The sequence below is a fragment of the Ornithorhynchus anatinus genome, chromosome X5, assembly GCF_004115215.2.
Source record: "Ornithorhynchus anatinus isolate Pmale09 chromosome X5, mOrnAna1.pri.v4, whole genome shotgun sequence".
Classification (NCBI taxonomy): domain Eukaryota; kingdom Metazoa; phylum Chordata; class Mammalia; order Monotremata; family Ornithorhynchidae; genus Ornithorhynchus; species Ornithorhynchus anatinus.
Window position 1 is genome coordinate 3,832,913 of NC_041753.1, and position 13,972 is coordinate 3,846,884.

Sequence of the window (13,972 nt, forward strand, 5' to 3'; positions counted from 1 at the left end):
TGTCATCATCACAGCAGAGGGTAGCTGGCAGTTGTGGCAATGCCACAGTGGTTGCCCCGGTCCTTAGACAGGTAAAAGTAGCCATGGTCTCCCCACTGCTTGCCCCAGCTGGAAGGAAACAGAGCAGCCGAGTGAGCAGGTGGGGTCCGGACGGGGTCTGAGCTGAGAACTTGCCCCTGCAGGCCCCTAACCAGGTCTGGACCACTTCCACCTTGCAGGCTGAGCCATTGCAAAGGAGGTGTCCTTTGTAGCAGTCAGGGAAGGAGTAGGGCAGTGATGTCTCTGTCCGGGCTCCCTCTGGAAAACCGTAGAAATGTCAGCCTATTCCACAGATGCCCAAATATCCTGTGGGTATTCTAACCCTGACCACACTCCAAGGTATCAGCTCTAGACTGGACAGATCATTTGGAAAAATGAATTTGGAGGGGAGCTGAAGAAGAGTCTGAAAATCCTAGAATGCCTTGCAGACAGTCCGGAGTTGAGAAAGATGTGCCAGACCGTGCCTCTTCTCTCCTCCAATCAGAAGGGCCTCCAAGCCCACCCATCACACCCCGTGTACCTGTTCTTCACAATCCAATACTTCTTTCCAGCCTCATCCTCTCCCTCATAGCCGTAGCCAACCACCAGGACCGCGTGATTCAGCCTCTCACTGCTGCACTTAGGTTCATAAAAAATTCCTAGAAAAGGCAAGCTACAGTCAAAAATGAAACCGAAGCCCCCACCCCTACCCCGTCCCTCACGGATACAAGAAGGAACAAGATCGAAGCCGAACTCAGAGGCGAGAAAGGGGCTCACCTGACTGATAGAAGCGGAAAGAGGTGGGATGGGCATCAATGGCCACGGAGACAGGCCCCACGGTGGCCACGGCCTTCATGAGGGCCTCCTCGCTGTGGGGAGGGATGTCCACAAAGCCAGTCACACGAGCCGTGGCACACTCGGGCTTGAAGGCGCACTGGGCGGTGTCCTGCAGGAGAAAGGAAAGTCCAGCTTATCCCACAGGCCACCAAACAGGTCCCGGAATTCCTACTGGGACAGTCCAGCTCCACGGAAGCTGCATCGACTCCCAGATTCTCAGGGGACTGTAGAGTACAACTAAACTTGAGGGACCGGGAAGAATTTCCACCAACCTTGGCCGTGTAAGGGTAGCAGTCCTCTGAGTCAATGCCCCGGTTCTCCAAGATGTACTGGAAGGCGAAATCCACGATCCCCCCATTGCAGCCCTGGTTCCCTTGCTGCCAAGAGCAGTCCACCAGGTTCTGTTCACTCAGGGAGACCAGCCGGCCCGATTTCCGGAAAAGCTGACCCTCTAGGGCACCGGTCGTGCTAAAGGCCCAACAGGATCCGCAGTGACCCTGAGGGGGAGACAGGAAGATCGCTTGAGAGGTTGCTGGGAAATAGGGCTGCTATGGTCAATCCCAAGATTGCTTTTGCTGAGAGAAAAGCCTGAACATTTGTGAAAAGTGAGCACCCCATGCCCAGAGCTGCTGATCTGCTCTTTTATCAGCCATTCCCTGACTAAGCCCTCTTTTCCTCTTCTCTTACTCCCTTCTGCGTCACCCTGACTTGCTTCCCTTATTCATCCCCCCTTCCCAGCCCCACGGCACTTAGGTCCGTATTCGCAATTTATTTATTTCTCTTACAGTCTGTCTCCCCCTCCAGACTGTAAGCTCGTTGTGGGCAAGGATTGTATCTGTTTACTGTTATTTCGTACTCTACTGAGCACTTAGTACAGTGCTCTGCACACAGTAAGCGCTCAATAAATAGGATGGAGTGAATTAATTTGGGAGCAGCCATGACCGGTGTACCAGGGCTATGATCCTATCTTCCCCCTCAGGTGGCCCACAGGGAGAATTCAGTTTATCAGCCTATTGGTTCCTGGGTCCAACTGAAAGAGCTTATACCTGGTTCTTCACAGGAGTCACGTATCCGTGATCCCTCCAATCCACCGACGTGGGGACCTGGACATAGTTGACTTCCAGGAACGCCGAGCCGTTGATCCTGTTTCCCTCCGAGAAGTGTCTTTCACTGATCAGCATTTGTTGGAACTCTTCGTTGGTCTGAAATGAGCAATAACAGAGCAGACTGAGCATCCATGGGATTGTTCGGAGCACTGAGCTTGGGCGCCAGGCAGAGGAGAAGCAGCATTTCGTAGTGGATAGAGCATGGGGCTGGGAGTCAGATGATCCAGGGTTCTAATCCTGGCTGCCACTTCTCTGCTGGGTGACCTTGGGCAATTCACTTCACTTCTCTGCTCCTTAGTTTCCCCATCTGGAAAATGGGGCTTGAGATTGTTATCCCTATATGGGACAGGGGCTGTATCCAACCTGATTTGCTTGTATCCACCCCAGCGCTTAGTACAGTGGCTTGCGTGAAGTAAGCCCTTAAAAAAATACCACAGTCATTATAAATTGAGGAAAGTACAGTCCAACAGGGAGTTTCCAGGTTCTCTTTATTACAATGGTATTTGTTAAGTGCTTATTGTGTGTCAAGCACTGTTAGCACTGGGGTTGATACAAACTAATCTGTATTGAATACTGGGGGTCTTGACTTGTCTTAAGCCGCCGAGTCGTCTAAGAGCCATAGCGACACCACGGACACATCTCCTCCCGAATACCCCACCTCCATCAGCAAGAATATGTTATAAACAGTTCAGTCACGATTTAAGTCCCCGGGCTCTCAGAACACTCTGGTAGTGTATCCATAGAAGCAGAGTGGCTTAGTGGAAAGCACACGGGCTTGGGAGTCAGAGGTCATGGGTTTTAAGCCCAGCTCCACCACTTATCAGTTGTGTGACTTTGGGCAAGTCACTTAATCTCTCTGTGCTTCAGTTACCTCATCTGTAAAATGAAGATTAAAACTGTGAGCTCCACTTGGGACAACCTGATTTCCTTGTAACTACCCAGAGCTTAGAACAGTGCTCGGCACACAGTAAGTGCTTAATAATAATAATAATAATGTTGGTATTTGTTAAGCGCTTACTATGTGCCGAGCACTGTTCTAAGCGCTGGGGTAGACATAGGGGAATCACGTTGTCCCACATGGGGCTCACAGTCTTAATCCCCATTTTACAGATGAGGGAACTGAGGCACAGAGAAGTTAAGTGACTTGCCCACAGTCACACAGCCGACAAGTGGCAGAGCTGGGATTCGAACTCATGAGCCCTGACTCCAAAGCCCGTGCTCTTTCCACTGAGCCACGCATACCATTATTATTATTATCATTATTATTATTATTATAGTGTTTGGGGTAGACACAAGTTAATCAAATTGGTCCCAATCCCTGTCTCACAAGGAGCTCACAGTCTTAGTCCCCATTTTACAGATGAGATATGAGGCCCAGAGAAGTAAGTGTCTAGCCCAAGGTCACACGCAGACAAGCTGTGAGATGGGATTAGAACCCCAGGGCCTTCTGACTCCAGGCCCAGGCTCTATCCACTGGGCCACTTTGCTTCCCTCGGAACGAACCCCCTGGGCCTTACCCATACTCACCAGATCTCCAAATTGGTTCATTCCCAGCTGGTAGGTGTGGAGCCCCAGGCTCTGCTCCAGGTTGTGCAGTTCAATTACCTTCAAGTTCTCTTCCCACACCATTCTCCTCCAGCCCTCCTCCGCCTTGAGGGAAAGCCAGAAATCAGAGCCTGGTTGAGTTTTCACTTTTATGACCTTTCTCTCCAGTCTGGGGCTCCTTTCTGAGTCTTAGGAATTGTTTTGTCCCATTGTTTAGAGACCTCAGTAACCAGTCACATTTACTGAGCTCTTTCTGTGTGAAGAGTACTGTTCTAAGTGCTTGGGAGAAAACAATGTAACAGAATTGGAAGATATGCTCCCTGCCCACAGTGAGTTTATAGTCTAGAGGAGGAATCTCAGACATATTATAAATTATGAATATATACAAAAGTGCTTGGCTGAGGATGGGGTCAGGAAGGGTGAAAATCTAAATGCAAGGGGGACATAGAAGGGAGTGGGAGAAAAGGAAATGTGGGCTAAGTCATGGTAAACCTCTCGGAAATGATGACCTGATTGATAAAACTGGACACTGTCCAATTCAGCCTGAACCTGACTCTAGGTTGTGGTATTTTTAAGTGCTTCCTTTAAGCCAAGCACTGTGTTAGATACTGGGATGAATCAACCGATAAATCAGTGGTACTTATTGAGCATTTACTGCGTGAGTGCATGGGAGAGTACAATACAACAGAATTAACAGACCTGCCTTTAACGAAAATACATCATGAACAGTTCAATCACGATTTCAGTCCCCAGGTTCTCAGTGTGGGAGGTGGGCAGATATATTTTAGAGACAAACCCCAACTGATAATAGAGCATCTCACATCCCCGACTCTTTCAGATAACATCTCTCACCTTGTGGTAGCTCTTCTGGTGCCAGTTCTTCCATAGCTCCCAGTGTTTGTCCAGTTCAGAGTCACCCAGCGGAGCGCTGACTGCTAAACCCCAGCACAGGGACAGCAGACACACAAGCAGTTTCATGGCTTGTCCCCTACAGAGTAACAGGGAGGAAACTGTTCAGCGGCTCTTCCCACAGGACACAAACTGGACATGTTTCCGGGCCAGAATCCACCTTCTCGTGCCCCTCCGACTCAAGCAGGCCCACCCCTCAGAGCAGAGGATTCCCCCCCACCCCCAAACACTTCTGCCCTTTCTCCTCATCTTCCCCACCAAGACTGTCTCCCTGGTCCTGCCCCTTCCATCCTGTTAGATGCCCTCACCATGGCCCAGGACTCACTTGAAGAGAGTTGCCGTTCTGAAAGAATGTTGAGAGCACCCTGAGAGTTTGGTTCGCTTTGGCCTCCCTCCCTCCTTTTATGCTCCTTCTCTAGACCCAGCCTCTCCCCTTCCCCTCCTCCTCTGATCACATTCCAGCACTGACCCTAAACCAGTTAACCCCCCTGAGCTGGAGGGTGTGAATGACTCCTCAGGGCCCATACCAGGCCTTGCCTGACTCTGCCACACCAGTCACCAGCTCCTATTCGGTCCGGGGGGAGGCAGCCCTCGTGCCAGTCAGTCCTTGGGGCGCCGGTGTCACCCCTCTCTCCTGTTGGGTGTAATACCCGGGAGAGGGCTTGGGTGGGGACCCAGGGAGTGAAGAAATACCAGTTTTATCCTGTGGGACATCAGCTTCTCCCACCCCTCCCTTAGCCCTCAACCCCTTTCGACAGGGCTGATTGCATTGTCTCCGGCCTAATTCAATCAGTGGCGTTCACTGATTGTTTTGAATCTCAGTCCAAGGTTGGAGGATCAACCAAGTTAGAATCACGCTCAAGGGGCTTCAGGGACAAGTTCAAACCATATCATCGCCCTGGGAAGCTGTTTAGGGGGTGCCAGAGACAGTGCTCGGCACATAGTAAGCACTTAATAAACACCAACATTAATTGTGAACAGTGGGGATGGTCCTGAGGGGATCCCCAGCAGGCTCAGGGCATTGTCTGTTTCCTGAAGTTTGGCATCAATGCAGATTCTCGATGCCCATCATCAGCTGCCAGGCTGAGCTGCCCCTGTGAGATCCCGGGGAAATTGTGTCACCCTGGCCAAGTCACTTCACTTCTCTGGGCCTCAGTTCCCTCATCTGACAAATGGAGATTGAGACATGAGCCCCATATTGGACAGGAACCCTGTCCATCTTGATTGGCTTGTAACCACCCAGCACTTAGTACAGTGCCTGGCACAGTGTAAGCGCTTAATGAATACCATTATTATTATTCAGTTCTCAGCTGATTGTGAGCACCAGGTAAGGCAGAGGCCTAGAGCTGAGGGGACATTATAGAAGTCAGCGTGAAGATAAAAAAGCTCAACCCTGAGCTCAGTTTTCACCCACCCCCTCAGAGGAACGCTGAACCCCATGGTCAGCTTCTCTCCATTGGAGGAAACCTGAAGTCTCTGAGCTGCAGAAAGAGACATGTGTGGCCCTACTGGGGCCAGAGCTTGGCCAGTGACTCCTTCGCTCCGCATCCAGAAGAGATAATCCTTTCTGCCCGCCGGGCAGATGCCTATGATTAAGTCCTCCATGAGCAGCATGGCCTAATGGAAAGAGCTTGGGCCTGGAAGTCAGAAGTACCTGAGTTCTAAACCCATCTCTGCCACTTGTTTGCTGTGTGGCCTCGAGTAAGTCACTTCACTTCTCTGGGCCTCAGTTACCTCACCTAGAAAATGGGAATTAAGACTGTGAGCCCCACGTGGGATAGGGATTGGTCCAATCTGATCTGCTTATATTGATCCCAGAGTTTAGTACAGTGCCTGGCACTTAGCAAGCTCTTAAAAAAACCCGCATTTATGATTATCATTATTAGTATCATCTCGGTAGCACTTCTGTGCAGGGAAACAAACCTTAGAAGTGTTCGGCCTCTAGGAACCAGACGTCCAGTGAAACATTTCCAAGCTTTTGGCATCCTCCTTCCGGCCCAGCTGAACTCCCAGGGAAACTACGCAACAATTTCCCTTAGTTGGCAGAGCACACTTAGCTATGTCTCTTCCATGATCTTGCAGGAATTAGTGAGAGAACAAGCTCCTCTGTTCCCTCTCATCACCCTTCCATGGTGAACCCTGCCCTCTTGGCCTAATGAAAGACCACAGTCCCTGTCCTACATGGGGCTCATAGTTTTAATCCCCATTTTACAGATGAGATGCAGCTGTGCCAGGCATTCTACCACATTTAGGGGTAGATACAGTATAATCATGTTGGACAGGGACTTCGGGTGAGAGGACAATCTTGTATCTATCCCAGTGCTTGGATCATAGTGAAAACTTGAGAAATACCATAATTATTATTCTCAGGAGGTTGCACTAATTTCCCATCTTGATTTGGTTCATTTTTATTGATCAGGTAATGGCAGCATCAGCAACCAGGGATGAAAGGAATTTCAGGTGCTCTTGTAACTGCAGGAGCAAGACCTAGTCAAAAGAATGTGGGCCTGGGAGTCAGAGAGGATCTGGTTTCTAATCCCAGCTCCACCACTAGTTTGCTGTGTGATCCAGAGCAAGCCACTTTACTTCTCTGTATCTCAGTTTCCTCAACTGTAAAATGTGGATTGAATCCTACTTAAACTGTGATCCCAATGTATTGTATTTATGCAATTCAATCATATTAATTGAGCACCTTCTATGTACAAAGCACTGTACTAAGCACTTGGGAAAGTACAACATAATAACAGACACATTCCTGCTCACAACAAGCTCATAGTCTATGAGACTTATCTTGTATTTACTCCAACACTTACTAAGAGTGTTTGACACACAATAAGCACTCAACAAATACCATCATTATTAGTATTAGTTGCCCGAATGGATTATCTTTCATTCATTTATTCAACTGTATTTATAGAGCGCTTACAGAGCACTGTACTAAGCGCTTGAAATGTACAATTTGGAAGCAGCGTGGCTCAGTGGAAAGAGCACGGGCTTTGGAGTCAGGGCTCATGAGTTCGAATCCCAGCTCTGCCACTTGTCAGCTGTGTGACTGTGGGCAAGTCACTTAACTTCTCGGTGCCTCAGTTCCCTCATCTGTAAAATGGGGATTAAGACTGTGAGCCCCACGTGGGACAACCTGATTCCCCTGTGTCTCCCCCAGCGCTTAGAACAGTACTCGGCACATAGTAAGCGCTTAACAAATACCAACATTATTATTATAGAGACAATCCCTGCCCAACAACAGGCTCACAGTCTAAAAGGTGTAGACAGACAGCAAAACAAAAGAAATAGTCAGACATCAATACCATCAGAATAGATAAACAGACTCATAGATATATACACATCAGTAACAAAATAGAGTAATAAATAATATATACAAATATACACGTGCTGTGTGGAAGGGAAGGGGTAGAGCAGAGGGAGGGAGTAGGAGGAATGGGGACGGGAGGAGGGGCAGAGGGAAAGGGAGGGCTCAGTCTGGGAAGGCCTCCTGGAGGAGGTGAGCTCTCAGTAGGACTTTGAAGAGGGGAAGAGAGTTAGTTTGGTGGATGTGAGGAGGGAGAGCGCTCCAGGTCAGTGGTAGGACATGGGCCAGGGGTCGACGGTGGGACAGGTGAGAATGAGGCACCGTGAGGAGATTAGTGGCAGAGGAGCAGAGTGTACCAGCTGGGCTGTAGAAGGAGAGAAGGGGGGTGAAGTAGGAGGTATCTTGCATCTACCCCAGTGCTGGGCACGAATAAAGAGCTTAACAAATACAATAATCATTATTAGTCATTTTTATTATCCTTAAGAGAAGAAGTAATTTCTAGCAACTCTCATTCTCCCAAGTGCTTGGAACTGTTTTCTGCAGTGTAAGCACTCAACACATGTCATGAATTGCTATTAGCAGTATAGTGAGAAAACAGACAACTCCCCTGATGGGGCAGTGGAAAACATCTAGACAGGCCCAGTCATGGCAGACGCAGGACAATCCAATGGTTAGGATGATAGTTACCCACCACACCCATCATCACTTAATAACTGTAGTGTTTAAGCACTTACTATGTGTCAGGCACTATGTTAAGCACTGGGGTACATATAAGCAAATCAGGTTGGATACAGTCCCTGTTCCACCTGGAGGTTCAGGTTCAATCTTCATTTTACAAATAGGCAACTGAGCCACAGAGAAACAAAGTGACATGCCCAAGATGACACAGCAGACAAGGAGCTGAGATTAGAACCCATGATCTGACTCCCTCTCCCCCTCAGGAGGATTCAAAACCACCTACTATGTGAAAAGGTAGTGTTGATTCATTCATTAGTATTTATTGAGCAGCGCTTACTATGGGCAGAGCACTGCACTAAGCGCTTAGAATGTACAATTTGGCAGTGGGGCCTAGTGGAAAGGGTGTGAGTTTGAGAGTCAGACGACCTGAGTTCTAATCCTGTCTGTGCCTCTTACCTACCATGTGAACTTAAAACACATCTTGTCATCTAAGCCCGTCGATGAGCAGGGATTGTCTCTATCTGTTGCCAAACTGTACATTCCAAGCACTTAGTATAGTGCTCTGCACATAGTAAGCACTCAAATAAATACTATTGAATTGAAAGGCAATCAAATCAACACATTAAAAAAAATGTTGTGACAGCATTACAGTCCTTGAATAGGAAATTGGGTGGCTCTGAAAAGAGCCGTTAGATTGTGAAGCAAGTAGACTCTCTAGGTTATTAAGCTCTCTCCCCGCGGATGCGGCGGGCCAGCTGGATGTCCTTGGGCATGATGGTGACGCGCTTGGCGTGGATGGCGCACAGGTTGGTGTCCTCGAAGAGCCCCACCAGGTAGGCCTCGCTGGCCTCCTGCAGGGCCATGACGGCCGAGCTCTGGAAGCGCAGGTCCGTCTTGAAGTCCTGGGCGATCTCCCGCACCAGCCGCTGGAAGGGCAGCTTGCGGATCAGCAGCTCGGTGGACTTCTGGTAGCGGCGGATCTCCCGCAGCGCCACGGTGCCGGGCCGGTAGCGGTGAGGCTTCTTCACGCCGCCGGTGGCCGGGGCGCTCTTGCGGGCCGCCTTGGTGGCCAGCTGCTTGCGGGGCGCCTTGCCGCCGGTGGACTTGCGGGCCGTCTGCTTCGTACGAGCCATGATAAAGAAAAATAAGTGGAAAGCGCGCGCTGCCTACTCTTATAGACAATAGCCTGCGTTGATTGGACATGGCAACATGCGACAGTCCAGTGCTCTGCTCTGATTGGCTTTCCTTTCAAAACGCGGCCTCATTCTTCAATTTGGTTGGTTAATGAATGGCCATTCAAATTCCCACTTTCTTAATTTAAAAATCCGCTCTACTTGGCCCTCCCCCAAGCATCCGACTGGGCACGTCTCTTTGCTTCTCTCGTTATTAAATTATAGCTCGATAGCGCATATTAACCACTTTCGCGTCACTAGGAAAATCGACTGATTTAAAACAATATCCTTTGTTGGGAATCCACCATAGCTCATCTCTCTCCTACTAGCCATTCCCTCCCCCTTTTCCATTTCGTGGGCTTTTCCTGTTGTTTGAAAAGCCCGCGCCGAAACCAGATTGGTCAGGGCGTTTAGTGCCGTTTCCATTATTAATTTAGTAACCCGAGCTCACCGATTTTAGTGGTGCGTCTCTTGCTGGCCTTTCTAGTGAGGAAAACACCTAGAGAGATTCATAAATTTTTCAGATGTTTATGCTTTAAAACGGCTCTGAGTAGACTACTAGCGGACGGTTATGTTTCCCGCATGAACAATGGAGCCTGGGGGAAAGGAGAGGGGAGGTTAGAGAATGAAAATGCCATCACAAGTAAATGGAGTACCTCGCTTGAACTTGGTCAGCAGCGCTGAATGTTTTGATCTTGTCATTGCCTGATGCCAAATTATTACTTACTTTGTATTTGAGCATGCATTCGTCTCCTGTGTCACGTAGGTATTTGTTAAAGCCCTTCGTGGCACTTTACTAATTACTCACGGTGTACAATTAATGCTACATCAAGACTTCTAGGCAGAACTCGAATAGCCTCTAGCAGTTAGGGCCGTTGTGGGAGGAGACCTTGCCCAAATTATTCCAATAAAACCTTCCAAGCGCATTGTATCCAATCTGCAGAATGATTCATAGCCTGCACATAATGGGAACCCATAATTAATCTTGATCAAATAAGCGGCAAAGGAGTTCATATTTAAGAACTTACATGTTACAACCTTTTTTTTGAAAATATGGGTGGCTCTGAAAAGAGCCTTTGGTTGCCGTCGCTTGGAGAAACTCAGGAGTCCTGTTTTACTTGCCCTTGGCCTTGTGGTGGCTCTCGGTCTTCTTGGGCAGCAGCACGGCCTGGATGTTGGGCAGGACGCCGCCCTGGGCGATGGTGACCTTGCCCAGCAGCTTGTTGAGCTCCTCGTCGTTGCGGATGGCCAGCTGCAGGTGCCGCGGGATGATGCGGGTCTTCTTGTTGTCGCGGGCCGCGTTGCCCGCCAGCTCCAGGATCTCGGCCGTCAGGTACTCGAGCACGGCGGCCAGGTAGACGGGCGCGCCCGCCCCCACCCGCTCCGCGTAGTTGCCCTTGCGCAGCAGCCGGTGGACGCGGCCCACCGGGAACTGCAGCCCCGCCCGGGACGAGCGGGTCTTGGCTTTAGCGCGAGCCTTCCCGCCTTGCTTTCCTCGACCAGACATCGTGAACGTATGTGCTTCCCGAAGAGACTCCACAAAAGTATAAATGAAGAAAGCAAGGGGGCGAATTTATAGCTTACGCTAGAAGCACAAATGAAGCCTTTAATTGGTTACAAATGTGAGGTTTAACCAATAGAATGCAGCGATTAGAATCCTCTTATTTGCATTACGTGACGACCGGTAACCTCCAATAGGATTTTCGTAGACTAAAGCCCTAATTTGCATATGTGCCCTTTAAGTAGTGACAGACCCGCCAAAGTCGACATGTCGTTATCGTGTTGTTTGCTGTGTGGTCTCCCTCACAATGCCTGAACCCGCCAAGTCCGCTCCAGCCCCCAAAAAGGGCTCCAAGAAAGCGGTGACCAAAGCCCAGAAGAAGGACGGGAAGAAGCGCAAGCGGAGCCGCAAGGAGAGCTACTCCATCTACGTGTACAAGGTGCTGAAGCAGGTCCACCCCGACACGGGCATCTCGTCCAAGGCCATGGGCATCATGAACTCGTTCGTCAACGACATCTTCGAGCGCATCGCCGGCGAGGCTTCCCGCCTGGCGCACTACAACAAGCGCTCCACCATCACGTCCCGGGAGATCCAGACGGCCGTGCGCCTGCTGCTGCCCGGGGAGCTGGCCAAGCACGCCGTGTCCGAGGGCACCAAGGCCGTCACCAAGTACACCAGCTCCAAGTAAAACGACCATCCGATTTCTCACCCTGAAACCAAAGGTTCTTTTCAGAGCCACCCACATCTTCCTGAAATGAGCTATAGTCGCTTTTGTCTCAATCTGTAATGGTGTCAGGTTTTTCCTAATCCCGGCTCTGCTACTTAACGGCTGTCTGACTTCGGGTCTTCTTGTCTACCTCAGTTACCTCATCTGTAAAACGGGAATTAAAACTGTGAGCCCCACATGGGACGACCTGATTAACTTGTACCTACCCTAGCTCTTAGAACGGTGCTAGACACATAGCACTTAAATGTCATCATTATTTATAACTACTATGCTATATGCAGATTTGGCAATTTTGGGACAAACGCTGCTGGCCAGGGATTTGGCCAATGACATCACTAATGGCATCACCAACTACCTCCGTTCTGAGTGAACTGCTCATAAATACTAAAATGAATTAAGCACAAAGACTATTCAGAATCACACCTGACATCGTAAAAGCTATACCACTCATTTCGTTACTAGCATAATCGTTGAGTAAGCGCTAACGTTGGGTGTCTACGTTTTGAGATGAAACATTTAGGGTAACACCTCCATTCCGGGGCTGCTTCCAGATACAGTTTCAAACCTTGTGCCACGATAAGGAGGGGGGCATCATCACTTCAATTTTAGTTTACTACTATAGGAGAAAAATGGACTTGGCTGATCGATAGGTGAGGTAGCCACAAAAGGAAATTTGAAAACATCAAACCACTTGAAACTAGGAATCAATTCGTAATATTGTCCCCTACCAGTGGCTCATCCCCTTTCCAAATGCCTACGTTCACTAAAGAGTCATTTCACCAGCTTTTCGAACACTTAAAAATTGCACAACCCACAATATGGCTTAACTGCTCTTTCACGAGTGCGATTTACCATTATTTCCTTTTTTTTTTTTTTTTTTTTTTACCAAAGATTGAATATTCCCAATACCTAAGCTATGCACAAAACACTTGTCAACTAACGTTAGCGGAGTTTTAAGAGAATCAGGACTAGTGCAAACATCTTGGGCCTGACAATCAGAAGGACCTAGGTTCTAATTCAGGACTATCGTGCTGCATGGCAATTAGCCTTAATTCACTTCTGTGCCTATTACCTCATCTGTAAAATGGGAGATAATAATGTTGGTATTTGTTAAGCGCTTACTATATGCAGAGCACTGTTCTAAGCGCTGGGTTATACAGAGTAATCAGGTTGTCCCACGTGAGGCTCACAGTCCCAATCCCCATTTGACAGATGAGGTAACTGAGGCACAGAGAAGTGAAGTGACTTGCCCATAGTCACACAGCTGACAAGTGGCAGAGCCAGGATTCGAACCTATGCTCTCTGACTCCCAAGCCCGGGCTCTTCCCACTGAGCCACGCTGCTTCTTAGTGTGAACCCCATGGGGACAGGGTCTAAACCCAAGCAATTACTTTTTAATTGCCCCAGGCGTTACAGCTTTAAGTAGCCAACACTAAACCCGTGTCGGTTGGTTTACACATTGCGGTAAGTTACAGGAGCGAGTGCTCAGCTCTTTCTGGATTATTTAGCGGCCCTGAAAAGGACCTTTGTTTGCTTTCTTGTAGTGGATGTTGAAGGCAGCTCAGCCCCCAAAGCCGTAGAGAGTACGGCCCTGCCGCTTAAGGGCGTAGACCACATCCATGGCGGTGACGGTCTTCCTCTTGGCGTGCTCCGTGTAAGTGACGGCGTCCCGGATCACGTTCTCCAGGAAAACCTTCAGCACCCCGCGGGTTTCCTCGTAGATCAGACCGGAGATACGCTTAACTCCTCCGCGACGGGCCAAGCGGCGGATAGCAGGCTTAGTAATACCCTGGATGTTATCCCGCAAAACCTTACGGTGCCGTTTAGCACCTCCTTTCCCAAGCCCTTTGCCCCCTTTACCACGTCCAGACATAATGAAGAGCTAAAGTCGCACACTTACTAACGAATACCGAGTAAAGGCCAAAAGAGCAGTCAATCTAATTATATAAGAGATGGTCCGACCTGATTGAAAACCACCAACCCGTAGCACATCACGTGGTTCACTCTGTAATCACGCCCCTTTCCTGCTTCTCATTCATTCACTCATTCACTCATTCACTCACTCACTCACTCACTCATTCATTCATTCATTCATTCATTCATTCATTCATTCATTCATTCATTCATTCATTCATTCGTTCGTTCATTCGTTCGTTCGTTCGTTCGTTC

At 49.0% G+C, this 13,972-nt stretch overlaps 4 protein-coding genes across 4 annotated transcripts; 1 reads left to right on the plus strand and 3 right to left on the minus strand.

The window, feature by feature from the left end:
- Positions 1-8: 8 nt before the first annotated feature.
- On the minus strand, positions 9-4,484 carry LOC100093369 (procathepsin L-like). The gene is made up of 7 exons (XM_007665288.1): positions 4,359-4,484; positions 3,489-3,611; positions 1,902-2,057; positions 1,128-1,352; positions 796-964; positions 560-677; positions 9-108 (listed from the first exon to the last, which is right to left on the minus strand). The coding sequence occupies exons 1-7, from the start codon at positions 4,482-4,484 to the stop codon at positions 9-11; spliced, it is 1,017 nt and encodes a 338-aa protein (XP_007663478.1).
- A 6,147-nt stretch (positions 4,485-10,631) lies between these two features.
- On the minus strand, positions 10,632-11,115 carry LOC100093226 (histone H2A type 1). The gene has a single exon (XM_001514438.3). It carries the CDS (start codon positions 11,080-11,082, stop codon positions 10,690-10,692), a length of 393 nt encoding a protein of 130 aa, XP_001514488.1. The 5' UTR covers positions 11,083-11,115; the 3' UTR covers positions 10,632-10,689.
- Positions 11,116-11,349: 234 nt separating this feature from the next.
- On the plus strand, positions 11,350-11,789 carry LOC100093370 (histone H2B type 2-E). Its single transcript, XM_001514455.5, has one exon. It carries the CDS (start codon positions 11,384-11,386, stop codon positions 11,762-11,764), a length of 381 nt encoding a protein of 126 aa, XP_001514505.1. The 5' UTR covers positions 11,350-11,383; the 3' UTR covers positions 11,765-11,789.
- Positions 11,790-13,332: 1,543 nt separating this feature from the next.
- On the minus strand, positions 13,333-13,715 carry LOC100093232 (histone H4). Its single transcript, XM_001514496.4, has one exon. It carries the CDS (start codon positions 13,674-13,676, stop codon positions 13,365-13,367), a length of 312 nt encoding a protein of 103 aa, XP_001514546.1. The 5' UTR covers positions 13,677-13,715; the 3' UTR covers positions 13,333-13,364.
- Positions 13,716-13,972: the final 257 nt, after the last annotated feature.

Excerpts from the sequence above, each read along its gene's own strand:
- LOC100093226 (XM_001514438.3), bottom strand. The coding sequence starts at position 11,082 with ATGTCTGGTCGAGGAAAGCAAGGCGGGAAGGCTCGCGCTAAAGCCAAG.
- LOC100093232 (XM_001514496.4), bottom strand. The coding sequence starts at position 13,676 with ATGTCTGGACGTGGTAAAGGGGGCAAAGGGCTTGGGAAAGGAGGTGCT.
- LOC100093370 (XM_001514455.5), top strand. The coding sequence starts at position 11,384 with ATGCCTGAACCCGCCAAGTCCGCTCCAGCCCCCAAAAAGGGCTCCAAG.
- LOC100093369 (XM_007665288.1), bottom strand. The coding sequence starts at position 4,484 with ATGAAACTGCTTGTGTGTCTGCTGTCCCTGTGCTGGGGTTTAGCAGTC. Across the intron at positions 2,058-3,488 it reads TGAACCAATTTGGAGATCTG|ACCAACGAAGAGTTCCAACA; the intron begins GTGAGTATGGGT and ends TGCTCATTTCAG. Across the intron at positions 1,353-1,901 it reads TGACTCCTGTGAAGAACCAG|GGTCACTGCGGATCCTGTTG; the intron begins GTATAAGCTCTT and ends TCTCCCCCTCAG.